Raw genomic sequence first — 14,500 nt, 5'->3', positions numbered from 1 at the left:
TGGATGTCAAATGAATTATGGTGAATAATTTGTCCGTTTTCTTAATTTACAACGATGATACGATAGTGTAATTACATTTTACATTGTTGACAAAAAAGAAACTTCCACATACCAAAATAAATACTAACATTAATCACAGATCTGGCCTCTCATGGTTTGGTTTACTTTATGTTATTTTTCCGATAGCATTAATCATAATGAGTACTATATTCGTGTACTATTACTTCATATAAGTGTCTTTATCACCGAAAGAAAACTGAGTTACCGGGCACCGGCAACCATTACGCGACTAATCTAGCGCATACAACACTTTACCGACACGTCACACGATCTTGGTAGTTCATCCGTAGCATGATGACGTGGCAATAAATATCATATCGTGTCTTGACTAATATGGGCCCCATTTCTCTCACCACGTCAGATATGCATCCCAGGCGAGCAAAACAATGAAAACACTTTATTCTTTTACTGTTGAGGTATATTTATATTTGACTCCTTGTTATTAGGTTTATGTCACGTAATATTCGAAAATATGCGATACAAAATATACACTATTTATTATAGCATTTAACATGAACCTCTGTACTATTAACTTATGTACTATTACTTCATATAATATTTTCGCATAGCATTAATATTTTTTTATGAATGTATGAAATTTTATATTTTGTTTTTTACTATATTTACCGAGATTATAATTATTTTTTATTCAAAATCTTTATTAATTAACTGATTTTTATTGACATTTGAACATATTACTAGTACAAAATAAATTTAGAAAAAAAGTCTATGCGCGTGTTCAGCGGAGGATCTAGGGGGTGGGAGGTCTGTGCGACTAATTTTCCCTTATCCGGACGTGAAATTGCCATGCCTGTCCTATCCGTTTGCCTAAAAAAAAAAGACACATCCGTCTTAAACCAAATTAGTAATATAAATTCCGCTTATTCTATTTTTGAATCTTGGATCCACAACTGCTCGTATTTCGTTCTTAATTGTTTAAACTACTAGAAAACAGTTGGCAGGAATCAATGTTAAACTAGGACCAAATCATTAAAAAACACATATTCTAAAATTTTGCTCCAGATAATGAAAGGGAATCATTTTAGTAATAATAGCCAATAAAATCGAATAAATGTACATCCTATTTTTCCATGATGTTTTGAGTCTTGAGATCCTATCTTCTAAGATGGTGTTAGGATACCAAGATATAATTTAGGATTGAACTGTGAGATTATTTTAGTCATAGCAGGGGGTTAGATATTACTAATTATCTCATGATTATCCATATAGGATTAAGTTATGAGATTGAATTTCATGAACCAAACACACTAGAAATTTAATCTCGGATACAATCTTGCAAACTGAACACCTCCAAGCAATATGATTGTGTACGGTCATAACATTTTCACCTGTTACACAATAACTATCTTATAAATAAAAGTCAATTTGAGATTTTAAAATATCTCAATTATATAAAATATTTGATCTTAATTAATTATCACATAATATGAGAGTTGGATAAATATATAATCTTTTTGAATAAGAATTATAAATTAAAATTAATTTTCATAGGATGATTATCTTTATTTAAAATAACATTAAAGTACAAGATATAATTAGAAAAAAAAATATAAGGGCATAGAAATATTAAGAATTGATAAGTGGAGCCACGACGTCGTTTGATTGCTAAGTTTCCAGTTATTATTTAATTACTTTTATGCCCTTTTCCCAGGAAAAGTGGAGTATTTGTAGTTGCAGGCTGGCATTACAGAAATCAAATTACAGAAAGAAAGGGGAAGAGGGAGAGAGACAGGGGTTTATACAAGTTTGGTCGTCTGTAGCTGCACTCTCTCTAACCTCCTCAGAGGAAAGATTGTGGCTGATGTTATCATTCTCCGACTCCCTATACATACACAGACACAAATAATCTTGTACACTACATACTATTTACAGAGCAAGATTTATTTAGAAGATCAAACGCCAACAAAATTCGATAATGGATGCTTTGTGGTTCAAGGCGGGGATCCACGCCATGGCGGCGCCTCCGATCGCAGCGGCTGATCTCCGCCTTAGCGATAGGCCGTCGATCTCCGCGGTGCAGCCGAAGAATTCGCCCTGGGGTTTCACTTTCCGGCACCCCCTCAGATCTCTATGGCCCGGCGGAAAAAACCGGCGCGAACCGGCAATCGCGGTCGACGACGCCGTTTTGGTGGACGAGAGGGATGGCGTCGGAGAAATCGAAGAGGAGGGGCGGAATGGGAATGGGGATAGGAATTGGGTTTTTAAGATTTTGCATGTGAGATCTCTGTGGAAAGAGGAGGAAAAACACGGTGATCTGGTGGAGGAGTTGGGGGTGAAATTGGAAGAAGATGGCAAAAATTGCGGTGGAGAGAATGAAGGCTGCGATGTTTGCTGCTACGACGGTGATGATGACGAAGAAAAGAAGGAATTTGATAGAGAATCGTTCTCGAAATTGCTGCGAAAGGTGCCTCTTGCTGAAGCTAGATTTTATTCGCAGATGTCTTATTTGGGGAATTTGGCTTATTCAATATCCCAAATTAAGGTATATTTGTTGCTTATTTCTTATGAATCTATCAATGTAGGAATGCTGATTGAATTGTATGATGACTATTTCATGAAGCAGCAGTTTTGGGGATTTTGGGCTAATTTTGATCTTCTTTATTGAGTTAGTCTTGATTCTTGAGGCTTTCTCCAGTAGAATTTAGGGTTGCAGAGTTTGATAGCTTTGTGATTCAACTGTTTATTTCCTGGCTACTGTTGTTAAATTGTGCGAATTTCTAAAACTTATGACAAATCATACATTGAATCCTAGCTTTGTTTGTTGTTCGAGTTGTTGATTCATAGTTGAGTTCCATCGTGCTGATTGGTTTCTGTGGAATGGTGTTGCAGCCAGGACATCTGCTGAGACACCACGGACTACGGCTTGTGACTTCATCGTTGGAGAAAAAGGAACAAGCGATGAGAATCGAGAAAGAGAAGATGTCAGCTGAAGAGAGGCAAAGAGAACTAAAGACCGCAGCTGAAGCTCAGGATGACGAATCTGATGGAACAGAGAGTGGAGATGTTGGTGAGGCGAAGGTTGATGGAATAAGACTGTATGCTGCCTATCAAATTGCAGCCACTGCGGCTTCCTATCTGCACTCACACACCAGAAGCATTCTCCGGTTGAAATCATCCAAATCGACAGTGAGTAACGAGGACTTGGCTGAGGAAACCATCAATGAGGATGTGGCCTCATTGATGGCAACCACAGACTCAGTCACAGCAGTTGTTGCTGCAAAGGAGGAAGTAAAGCAGGCCGTTGCAGATGATCTCAACTCCACGAAATCCTCACCTTGTGAGTGGTTTGTTTGTGATGATGATCAAAATGCCACGAGATTCTTTATCATACAGGTAGGGGTGTGATGCTCTCCTTGGTTTATCCACGTTGCGACTAGCTTGTTATATGTTAATGTTGCTTACTCAAACTTTCCAAATCTGTCATTTTCAGGGGTCGGAGTCGCTGGCTTCATGGAAAGCTAATCTATTGTTTGAGCCCATTCAGTTTGAGGTAATTATACATAAACTAACCATATCACAAAATTTCTTTTATAATTTCTAGTTGTTGGCCTTCAAATGTATATGATGATTTCTGAGAAGTTGCTTTATAGTAAGCCCTTAGTTATAATCACTGTTCATCGATGTGTGTTTCGTGACATTGAAAATCTGATGCATTGTGTCTTTATAGGGTCTGGACGTACTCGTGCACAGAGGTATCTACGAGGCAGCAAAAGGGATTTATGAGCAAATGCTGCCTGAAATCCGCGAGCATCTCAAATCTCACGGTGAACATGCCAGATTCCATTTCTCAGGTCACTCACTTGGTGGAAGTCTGTCGTTGCTAGTAAATCTCATGTTGCTGATAAGGGGCGAAGCGCCTCGTTCTTCTTTACTTCCTGTGATAACTTTTGGGTCACCGTCTATCATGTGTGGCGGGGATCGCCTGCTGAGCGATCTGGGGTTGCCTCGCCATCATGTCAAATCGATCACGATGCACCGGGACATCGTTCCACGAGCTTTCTCATGCAACTACCCCAACCATGTTGCTGAATTTCTCAAGGCTGTGAATAAGAACTTCCGCAATCTTTCATGCCTCAACAAACAGGTATATATATACATACACGAACAACTGTTTAAGAGCATTTTAATCGATACACGAATAATGTTGATCCATTTAGATGCATGAAACTAACTGTCTACACATTTTTCCATCAACAGAAGGTGTTATACACTCCAATGGGGGATTTCTTGATTCTCCAACCAGACGACAAATTCTCACCCAGCCACGACCTCCTCCCCTCGGGCAGCGGCCTCTATCTGCTGACATGTCGGGAAGCAGACGATGATGACGAAGCAGAGAAGCAGACCCAAGCTGCACAGGACGTATTCATGAACTCACCTCACCCTCTCGAGATCCTGAGCGACCGTGCTGCATACGGCTCCGGTGGCTCCATCCAACGAGACCACGACATGAACTCTTACTATAAATCCGTCAGGAACGTCATCCAGCTCGAGCTGAAACGCATCAGGAAGGCGAGGAGAGAGCGCCGCAGGAAAGCCTGGTGGCCGCTCGTAGCACCGGGAGGGATAAATGCCGGCATCATAGTTACTAGGCCGAGCAGCATGGTCAGGCAGGGGCAGTTGAACTTTTCCGGCGTCTTTCATACGGGGCGGGAGTCGTTGAAACGGTTTAGTCGGTTAGTTGCTTCTCAACACATGCATCTGCTGGTGGTGTTCTTGTTTCCTGCTAGATTATTGATATTGGGAGCCTTTAGTTTGGTCAATTTGAATTGATCAAAAACACCTTTTGCAAACTTTTGGTGATAATTTTTCACAAGGGTTTGCAATAATAATAGAAGTAGATGATTCTTTATTCATTTTACCAATGGAGGGGCAATAATTTGGTTTGCAGTGTGGAAATTGCAGACGTGATGGAAATTTACACGGCTATTGGTCTTATATATATGAATATCTATTTATTTATATATGTGTACTTTGATTTGGATGACTTTGTTGTGTTAATTTGCATTAGCATTTATGACAGTGTATTGTCTCGAATGTTGAATGAAGTAAGATATCACATGCAATTGGTAAAATATGGGAGAGAAAGAAAGACATTATGAGATTGTCACATAGAGCATTGTCACGACCAATTTGCTAAGAATAAAAAAAACAAAAAAACATTAATATTGAACAACATGCCTTTTTAAATGAAATTGAGTTAAGTATATGGGAAAAGGAGAATTGAAGTACAAGATAGAAAGAATGAAAAAGTGGTTAAAGTGATGGTTAATGACGATTTTGTAATTTAGTACTCCCTCTGTTTCATAGTAACGGAGGCAAAACTTTTCGGTACGGAGATTAAGAAAAATTGTGTTAGGTGAGTTATAAAGAGAGAATAAAGTGGAAAACGGAAAAGGTAGAGAGATGAAGAGAGAAAAAAATAAGAGAGAGTAAAGTAGGTGTGGAAAAATATGTTGACTTTTACTAAGAAGGGAAATGACTCTATTACTATGGAACGAACGGAAATGGAAAAACGTCCATATTACTATGGAACGGAGGAAGTAAATACCACTCCAGTACTTTTATTTTGAGTTTTACCAATATTTATTGATTGAAATATTGCGAACGATAAAAAGGTTCGTCAAAACATCGATATCAATGTTTACAGGCAAAATACACGTTTAAGGTTTCACTGACAATAAATAGGCCAAAATAAAATAACGTTGGAATAACAGCATAATGTCAGCTACTTGCAACAGAAACTTACAAAAAAATTGTTGTCTACCTAAATACTCCCTCCGTCCCAGATCAAGAGTCACTTTTTGCCATAAAAGTCCGTCCCAATTTAAGAATCATTTTTAGAATTTTCCATATTTGGTCATACAATTTTATCCCATTTTTTTATCAAAATTACATAAAAATGACATTATCTACATTAAAATAAATCAAAACAAAAATCAAAAGTCAAAAGGGACCCACCTTCAACTAACTCCACCATCTCACTTCATTTATTACACACTCCACCATCTCATTTCATTTATTACATACTTCAACTTTTTCTTAAAATTCGAGCCATAACAATAAGTGACTCCAAATGTGGAACGGAGGGAGTAACTTTCAACCTCACAGTCAAATTTAAATGGCAATAGAATGTTGCTGCAATTTCCAAACTTGACGCGAGAAATGTGTATATTAAACGGACTATATAAATACTTCCAAGAAAAGAAATTCTTACCTAACTATAGGAAAATTTCAGTCATTTTATTTTGGCAAATGAAAAGCATTACTAATAAATGCTTCTACAAGGCCCGTCGTGATATTAAAGACATGGAGTGAACGTCATAGACACCTCAAATTCACTATGCACCAAGGAACTTAAAAATTTAAGGAACATAGTTGTAAGGTTGGTTGCTAAGGTCATCCACAACTAGGGACGTCAATGTAGCCCCCAACTCGTGGGCCGGCCCGAATAGCCAGCCAATTTTACAGGGTTAGGGTTGAAATTTTCCAGCCTGATAAAATTACAGCCCGACTAACCCGCAACCGTTAGGGGCCAGACCCGAAACCCCGATGGGCTGGCCCGGGAACCTGATAAAATTTCTATTGTTCTATTTGTTTGACTCTAATTCGACACTTCATTGGTTATTTTATGATATAGATTACTAAAAAAATAACTTTCAATTTTATATATTAAATTTTTATTAACATAATAATAGATATATAAATTAGAAACTTCAAATTCACTAAAATATATATTTAAATTTCTAAAACATGCTTTAAAATTTCTTGATGTTTATGTTTTATTTTGCATAAATCTCAAATATTATTTGAGTATATGATCGTGTTTATGTTTTAGTTTAAGCATATATCTCAAATATATCATAATTAAATATTTTGCATTTTATAAATATAACTAATTTTCACCACTATTTATTGGATTGGTCGCATGTTAATTTTATCGGTAGCAACCCGATTAGCCCGTTGGGCTAGCCCGGAACCTGAGCTTTTAGGGTTAGGGTTGAACTTTTATAACCCGAAAAAAATCACAACCCGATTAGCCCGCACCCAATTGACCCGCAACCCGAATAGGGTTGACCCGAAACCCGGTGGGCTGACCCGATTGACATCCGCCCACAACCCATTCTTTAAAATCAATTTATTCAGTACACTATTTATAGCTCATAAGCTGCCCACTTTTTTACTCAAGAAATATCACCCACAATCCACCATTCTTTCACTTAAAACATGTTTTGATCATCCTCATTTATTGATTCATCACAAAAATCTCAACTTCCAATATCAACCATAAAGCAACATACTGATATCAGTTATGCACTTGCAATATTACCCAATTCCGAATCCATCATCAGCAAAAACACACAATCTAATTTATCATTCTTGTTTATCATTCTTCCCTACCAAACTGCTCCTAATAGATTTAAACATATTGCTTCACATATTCAACACTCACAAGTCACACCAACTGCTATTTGGGGCTTATGTGTAATCTGATTTTTTATGGACCAAAGGTATACAAAAGTATGCCAAGAAAGAGCAGTGCCAACTTCCCAAACTGTAAAATGTAAACATATTATTTTCAAAGTTCAGTCCTGAAAATGAGGTATAATGTTTGATGTTACATGTAAATACAGCCAAGCATTTTTTCCCCTAATGAAATGGATATGCAGCATATTTACAGATTGAGTTTACCAGCTAAATACCACGAGTGGAGGGCAAGACTACCAAATGCGAAGATATTAGCAAGAGAAGATAATCCATGGATCATACCAAATTTCTTGTTCATGGCAGCAAGCTTCGGATTTTTCTTTGCAACTTCTTGGTTCTTCGTCCAACCAACTTCTTCCCCAATATTTACTTCTCTCTCAATTTTGTGCCTTTGTTTCATTATCTGCTTGCACCACAAATGAAATCAGATTCAACATGCTTGTAGCTACACTGACCAGAAGATGCACGATATAATGATGCCTAGTGCTTTCCTATCATATAGTTCACATCAATAAAATAAAACTATAGCTAAATGAATCACAAATTTCAACTTTCTTCACATGAAGCAGCAGAGCAACAGCCAACAGCACCGAAGGGGAATTAAAATATTTTAAAAAAAACCCATTCCCTCCAACAATGCCTTCTCCTTGTGGTTACAAATATGCAACTAGAATCCTAGATACAGTAAACACATCTGAGGTCACGACTCTAATCATATTCACTATCAAAGAACAACAGAAACCTGAGACATGAACAAAATCAGAAAGCAAAAATGTCAATCAAGTCCAGCAATTGCAATTCTTGCACTAATCATATACTCCCCCGTGGCTAGATGCAACTAGAATCCTAGATATAATAAACATGTTTAAGGTCATGAGTCCAATCATATACTACATCACTATCAAAAGAAACATTGGAAACTTGAGACATAAACAAAATCACAAATAAAAAAGGTCAATCAAGTCCAGCAAAGCAATTCTTGCACTAACTGCAAACAGTCCTAGAAGCTAATTGTTTGTACCTCAATGGTCATGGGCGTAAAAATAACGAGATTGCTCAGGTTGAAAGCGAAGGCAGCAAGCAGGAATCCGAGCTGGTATTTCTCAGTCGACCCCGACGTCTTCCATGGGTGCAAGTATCCAAAAGACCCTACTGCCACTGCACAGCACACTCCCACCATGGAAAAGTATGCTGGAAACATCTTACTCTGTAAGTTGCCAAACTGATGCCTAGGCAGATTCCTTACAAAAAAGATAAAACCAAAATTGAGTTTTATAGGAATAATTCACAAGCATTAGTCAATAGTATAACTCATTTCTATGTTAATAAATAATACTAACATATAATTCCACTCACCAATTTCACCACTGACAATCAACCATTAAAACTAATTGGATTCTCTTACCAAATAGAGAGATGCATAATTAACATAACACCAAAAGCTATATGCATTATCCTTAGCATAATTGATAATCCAACATAACAACATGTGCAAGACTATATTCGCAAATGTGTGGCGTATATATACTACACACACTCACACAGTGTATCCTCCCCAGGAGATTAAAATTACTTTCAATTACTACACCGTTTCAATGAACAATTATAAACAAGGCGTAGCAGTTAAAAATTTCTAAAACAAGACCGCATACGTTCTGAAATTAGCTACCAAAACGAATTCATATTGCAAAATATAGCATCATCAGCAACGAAGAAGCGGAGATTTGACTCTTTGGATAGAGAAAAAGCAAAATAAAGAAAAGCAGAGTAGTTACTTGAACATGATGATGCCGCCGATGAAGGTAACCCAGAGAGCGGCGCCCCATGCGGTGGAGAAGCAGAGCAGGTGCGCCAATTTCAGCGAGGAGTGGAGCAATTGCGAGTGCTGGCCGTCCGATTTAGATCCGAAGGTTTCTGGCGAGAAAACTACGCCGATCGCCAAAAACGCCACCGCCGTGAGAAATCTAGTCAGCCACGCCATCTTTAACCGGTTGACTGAATCAGAATTCAGGTAAAAGTGAAGTGTAATCTGCAGCTGCTCACTACCGATTGGAAATTATTCACCTTCCTCTCTATAAAAACCTCACCATTAAGTCGGTCCCGATCCCCCGATGCATTCTCTAATCCATTTCCTACTCCATCCCTCACAAACATATTACTCCCTCCGTCCCTCATTAGGAGTCACACTTTGATCGGGCACGGGTTTTAAGAAATGTAAAGAAAAGTTGGTTGAAAAAGTTAGTGGAATGTGAGACCCATTTTTTTATATTGGTTTTATAATAAAATGTGAGTGAATTGAGTTAGTGGAATGTGGGACCTACTTACTATTTATGGTAAAAATGAAGTGTGACTCTTAATTGGGGACGGACCGAAATGGAAAAGTATGACTCTTAATCGGGGACGGAGGGAGTATATTATAGTGGGGGGTCCCACTCTCATGTATGTGAGAGGTGAAGTAAGAAATGAATTAGGGAATGCATTAAGTCCGGATTGTTGAATAAGAAATCGGCTTTAATTGACTGGATTGCCCTTTCGAGTTACTCCATTTTCCTGTTCATGGTTTAGAATCTACACCGTTTGTCGAGGGCTAAATCGACACATTTAATTAATAGGACCGCTCTTCGTCCTTTTGTTAGGCCGTTTGCAATGGTTGGCCGTTGGAGAGGCCCTCCCGATCGGCCCCATTGCCTACCATTGCAGGTAAGGGCATCCACAATGGGGCGGACTATAGCCCGTCCTAGCCCCGCCCTATTCACTGCCACATGGGGCGGACTATAGCCCGCTCTAAGCCCCGCCGTAAGCATTTTATTTATTTTTTGAATATTCAAACACTACAAAAATTAGAGAAAACAATTTCATTCCATTAAAAGTTCAAAATTTTACACTACGAAATAAAAAAATTACAAATCCTCAATGGCCGAAATGCTTCCAAATTTCTTCAATCATGTCGTTCATGAGCGCCGCATGGTCTTGTTGGCTGCGCATTGAGGTCTGTCTCTCTAGAACTTCACCGAAGCCCATCGGATTTCGAGCGACAGGCGGGGTCGCCGTGCTGGAGCTAGATCCGGCTTCATCATCAACCCAATCGGTGACATGTCCAACTTCTTGTTTGACTATCATGTTATGCATGATGGTGCACGCATACATGACATCGGCGATGACTTCCTTGAATCAGAAACGCGTCGGACCTTTCACTATTGCCCACTGCGATTGAGGCACACCAAAAGCCTGCTCCACATCCTTTCGCGCAGACTCCTGGTTTGCCGCAAACAAGATTCTCCGGTCATCTATTGGACAGCTGATCGTCTTCACAAAAACAGGCCACCTTGGGTATATGCCATCGGCCAAGTAGTACCCCATATGATATCTGAGGCCGTTGGCAGTGAACTCGATGGCCGGGCCGCGACCCCTGCATTGATCGGCGAAGAGGGTGGACGAGTTGAGGATGTTTATGTCGTTGTTCGACCAGACTACACCGAAATATGCATACCAGATCCAGAGGCGGTGGTCAGCGACGGCTTCGAGGATCATTGTTGGGTGGCTGGCCTTGTAGCCACTAATAAATTGGCCTCTCCACGCCGTCGGGCAATTCTTTCACTGCCAGTGCATACACTCGATGCTTCCTAACATTCCAAGGAAGCCGTGCACCGTCTCGTGCATCCTTATCAGGCTCTGGCAATCATCAGCAGTCGGGCGTCGCAAATATGTTTCGCCAAAAGCCTCCACAACTCCCCTACAAAAATTATTCAGACAATCACGGCTAGTTGTCTCCCCGACGTAAAGGTACTCGTCCAACATATCCGCTGTGGTGCCGTAGGCCAACTGTCAGATCGCAACCGTGCATTTCTGCAGCGGTGTAAGTCCGGGTCTACCGATGCCGTCTTCCCGATACTGGAAGTATTCATCACGTCCTTCCAACGTCCGGACAATGCGGAGAAAGAAATCTCGCCGCATTCTAAAATGGCGGTGAAAACCCATCCGGCCCCACCGTGGTTGCTTGGCAAAATAGTCTGCGACCAGACGTTGGTGAGCTACGTCGTGCTCGTGGGGGACATACGTCCAAGGGACCCGCGCCGCCGCCACCTGCTCCGCCGCTGCACGCTCGCACTCCATTTGTGCCAAGCATTCTGTCGCGGCGTCCTTAACGCAATCGAACAAGGCTCGAGTCAAGGCCCGTCTACTGCCATCCGATGTACTCCAATCGTCGCTTTCGGGATTCATTTTTGTAGTGAGAAAACTGGAAAGTGAGGGATGAGAGAGAGAAATTAGGAGATGTGAAATTGGAAGATGGGAAATGGTAGAGAATTAGGGTGTTTAAATAGAAAATATTTTTTTGAAAAAAACGAAAAAAAAACGAAAACTCGTGTTATCGTCTGTCGCATCGTCCGCGTCGCCCACAGTGGAGGACAATGCGACGACGATGGAGCATCGTCCGCTTCTCCATCGTCCGCGATGCCACTGTGGCGGACGATGCATCGTCCGCCCCATTGTGGATGGCCTAAAGGGCCGATCAACCGTCCCCTCCCAAAGGCTAATATGTCGGCCAAGCCGATGGAATATGCCGATGATCGAATATCCATTGTGGGGATGGGCCGATCATCGGCATATACCTTTCTTTTTAATTCTATTTTTTCTACTATAAGTACCACATCTCATTCTTTACATTTTCCATACCAACATCTTATCTTCTCTCATTTTATTTCAGTACTCTTTCTCACTCTAGTAGAATATCAATGTCTTCCGGTAGCGATTCCGACGACGAAGTAATAAACCGAGTGGTAGAGGTATATGAGCACTGATGCTTTATTTTAGTTTTATGTAAAATTGCATCTCGTTGTATTCTTTTTTCCATTGTCATAATACAACGAAGATTTGCGTATTAATATTTTAGCTTTTAAATTTATTTACCCCCAAAGAAAAAGTAGGGTCAAGTCCACATGTCTTATTTTTAGTGGTTGAACATTAAAATGTTTTATTCAATAATTATTATTCTTTCAAATAAATCATGTGAATTATTCTTCCAAAAAAATCATGTGAACCAATCTTCCAAAAAATGACATGAACTACTTCATTTTTTTTATTTATTACTCCCTCCGTCCACAAAAAATAGAGCAATTTGTGTATGACACGGATTTTAATGTAGAATTGGTAAAGTAAGAGAGAAGGAAAAAAAGTAAGTGAGAAGTAGTGTTAGTGGAATGATGTGTAGGGTTATTATTTGTTGAAAACTTTTCATAAATGAATGTGCTCTATTTTTTGTGGACGGCAAAAAATGGTAATTGTGCTCTATTTTTTGTGGACGGAGGGAGTATTTTATTTATTTATTTAATACCAGTACTATATTGTGCTTCATTTTTCTATATATATCCCACTTAATATGTAGAACTCATCAGAAAAAAATAGTTGAATGTGTAATGTTTATCCTTTTCTTAGTATCTCTCTGATTTTTCACTTTAGTTTGTAGTTTGGTTTATTTATTTTCTATTATTGTAACCTTATTTCTTTTATTTTTTAATTTTTTATTATGTTGTACTTCAATTATCTAAGAATGTGTAATAATTTTTATTATAAATTTGAATACAAAATAATTTATATAATTTTTATATCAGTCTTTTAATATATTTGAATAAAAATTATAAAATTTACATTAATTAAAAGTATATAGAAAAAAATATGTATTGGGGTTGAGTTGGGGTAATTGATGGAAGTAAAAGTTTTAATAAGTTGGGATTGTATGTGTGGATGAAAGAGAATTGAGTAATTTATTAAAAAGTTGATTGGAGTTGGGTTGGGTGGGAGTCACTTATGAGGATAGGCTTAGGTCAAATGTTGATGTGGAATGGGAGGGCCTCTGGGAAGGCCCTTTGATAAGTCGTATTCTAAGCCTTGGTTACTGGTCAGTATGTAGTGAAATGCATGTATTATCTGCAAAACAGTTGTTCAAGTGTGTAGAATTAAAGGATCCAAGTCAGTAGGAGACGATTCAGGTGACGCAAGTGAAAAGGGCGCTAGAAGGGAGCAATACTGACCAGGATGCATGCCAGAGAAAAAGCTCGAGATGGAGAAGAAGGATAGCTGGGATGATCATTACCAAGGGCGGAAAAGTCAAAACGTGAAGGAAGTCTACCCTAAAAGCAAGGGTAAGCCTCCCTATAAAAGAAGCCACTTGGAGAGAGAGAAAGAGGTTCGAAAAAAAGTCCAGCCACCACACTTAGTTAGAATTCTCTCTAGAAGATCAGTTCCTTCAGCATTGTCCAATATGTCGTTCCTCGCCACAGCCATGGTCACTTGACGTCTAGAAGTCTGCCGGAGAAGTCATCGATCCACCGTTCCAGCCAGTTATCGTAGTAGTATAGTAGTATCATCGCCCGAAGTGGCCAAACAATCGTTACTTTGCTTTCTAGTTTAATTCTTACTTGTTTTCGTCGTTGGTTTTGTTGTAAACACTAATCGTTGTTGCCTTTTGAAATACTTTGTGAAGTTCCAAAGCTTAAATTATGAAGTTTCTATTTCGTATGTCGCTTTGGTTCGAGTTTGCTTCATTCTGCCTAGGAAAATTAGATCTAGTTGTTGCTTTTAATTTCCAAGTGTTTTCTTATCTGGAGTTGTCGATTTGAAGTTGCAGTTATGTTTAGTCAAATTTCCGTGCATGAGTTTCTTTTCTGCGCCGTGATTACCACCTTGCATGTCAGTCAGTAGAAGTAAAATTGCAGTTTCATCGTTTGTTCTAAGTTGAGCACTTTAATCAATGGATCTTGAGTTTGAGGTTATGAATCTGAATTCAGTTATGGTGTTTGTGTTCATATGATTTTTGTCAATACTTGGTGAAGAAGAAAACGTCAAAATCAACTTTAGTTTGGACCACTTTTACTTTTAAGTTACTTTTGCTTTTGTTCCCTACTTTTCAGTTGTACTATCCAGACCTGTCAGA

The 14,500-nt window shown here is 39.0% G+C and overlaps 2 protein-coding genes across 2 annotated transcripts; one reads left to right on the top strand and one right to left on the bottom strand.

Moving 5' to 3' along the window:
- The first annotated feature begins 1,774 nt into the window (after nt 1–1,774).
- On the top strand, nt 1,775–5,043 carry LOC125222195 (phospholipase A1 PLIP2, chloroplastic-like). Its single transcript, XM_048124688.2, has 5 exons — nt 1,775–2,563; nt 2,911–3,414; nt 3,512–3,571; nt 3,749–4,165; nt 4,279–5,043. Exons 1-5 carry the CDS (start codon nt 1,997–1,999, stop codon nt 4,852–4,854), a joined length of 2,124 nt encoding a protein of 707 aa, XP_047980645.1. The 5' UTR covers nt 1,775–1,996; the 3' UTR covers nt 4,855–5,043.
- Nucleotides 5,044–7,634: 2,591 nt separating this feature from the next.
- On the bottom strand, nt 7,635–9,680 carry LOC125222196 (uncharacterized). Its single transcript, XM_048124691.2, has 3 exons — nt 9,345–9,680; nt 8,591–8,810; nt 7,635–7,972 (listed from the first exon to the last, which is right to left on the bottom strand). The coding sequence occupies exons 1-3, from the start codon at nt 9,548–9,550 to the stop codon at nt 7,757–7,759; spliced, it is 642 nt and encodes a 213-aa protein (XP_047980648.1). The 5' UTR covers nt 9,551–9,680; the 3' UTR covers nt 7,635–7,756.
- Nucleotides 9,681–14,500: the final 4,820 nt, after the last annotated feature.

The sequence above is a fragment of the Salvia hispanica genome, chromosome 1, assembly GCF_029641045.1.
Source record: "Salvia hispanica isolate PSC_SH4W2 chromosome 1, Shi_PSC_v1, whole genome shotgun sequence".
NCBI lineage: Eukaryota > Viridiplantae > Streptophyta > Magnoliopsida > Lamiales > Lamiaceae > Salvia > Salvia hispanica.
The sequence above is the reverse complement of the archived record's forward strand: the minus strand, read 5'-3'. Positions and strand labels throughout refer to the sequence as shown.

What these genes read in the sequence shown, in the direction of transcription:
- LOC125222195 (XM_048124688.2), top strand. Translation starts at nt 1,997, where the DNA reads ATGGATGCTTTGTGGTTCAAGGCGGGGATCCACGCCATGGCGGCGCCT. An exon ending in CGAGATTCTTTATCATACAG is followed by an intron (nt 3,415 to 3,511) that starts GTAGGGGTGTGA and finishes TGTCATTTTCAG; the next exon opens with GGGTCGGAGTCGCTGGCTTC. An exon ending in TTGAGCCCATTCAGTTTGAG is followed by an intron (nt 3,572 to 3,748) that starts GTAATTATACAT and finishes GTGTCTTTATAG; the next exon opens with GGTCTGGACGTACTCGTGCA.
- LOC125222196 (XM_048124691.2), bottom strand. Translation starts at nt 9,550, where the DNA reads ATGGCGTGGCTGACTAGATTTCTCACGGCGGTGGCGTTTTTGGCGATC. An exon ending in GGCGGCATCATCATGTTCAA is followed by an intron (nt 8,811 to 9,344) that starts GTAACTACTCTG and finishes CTTTTTTGTAAG; the next exon opens with GAATCTGCCTAGGCATCAGT. An exon ending in TTACGCCCATGACCATTGAG is followed by an intron (nt 7,973 to 8,590) that starts GTACAAACAATT and finishes TGGTGCAAGCAG; the next exon opens with ATAATGAAACAAAGGCACAA.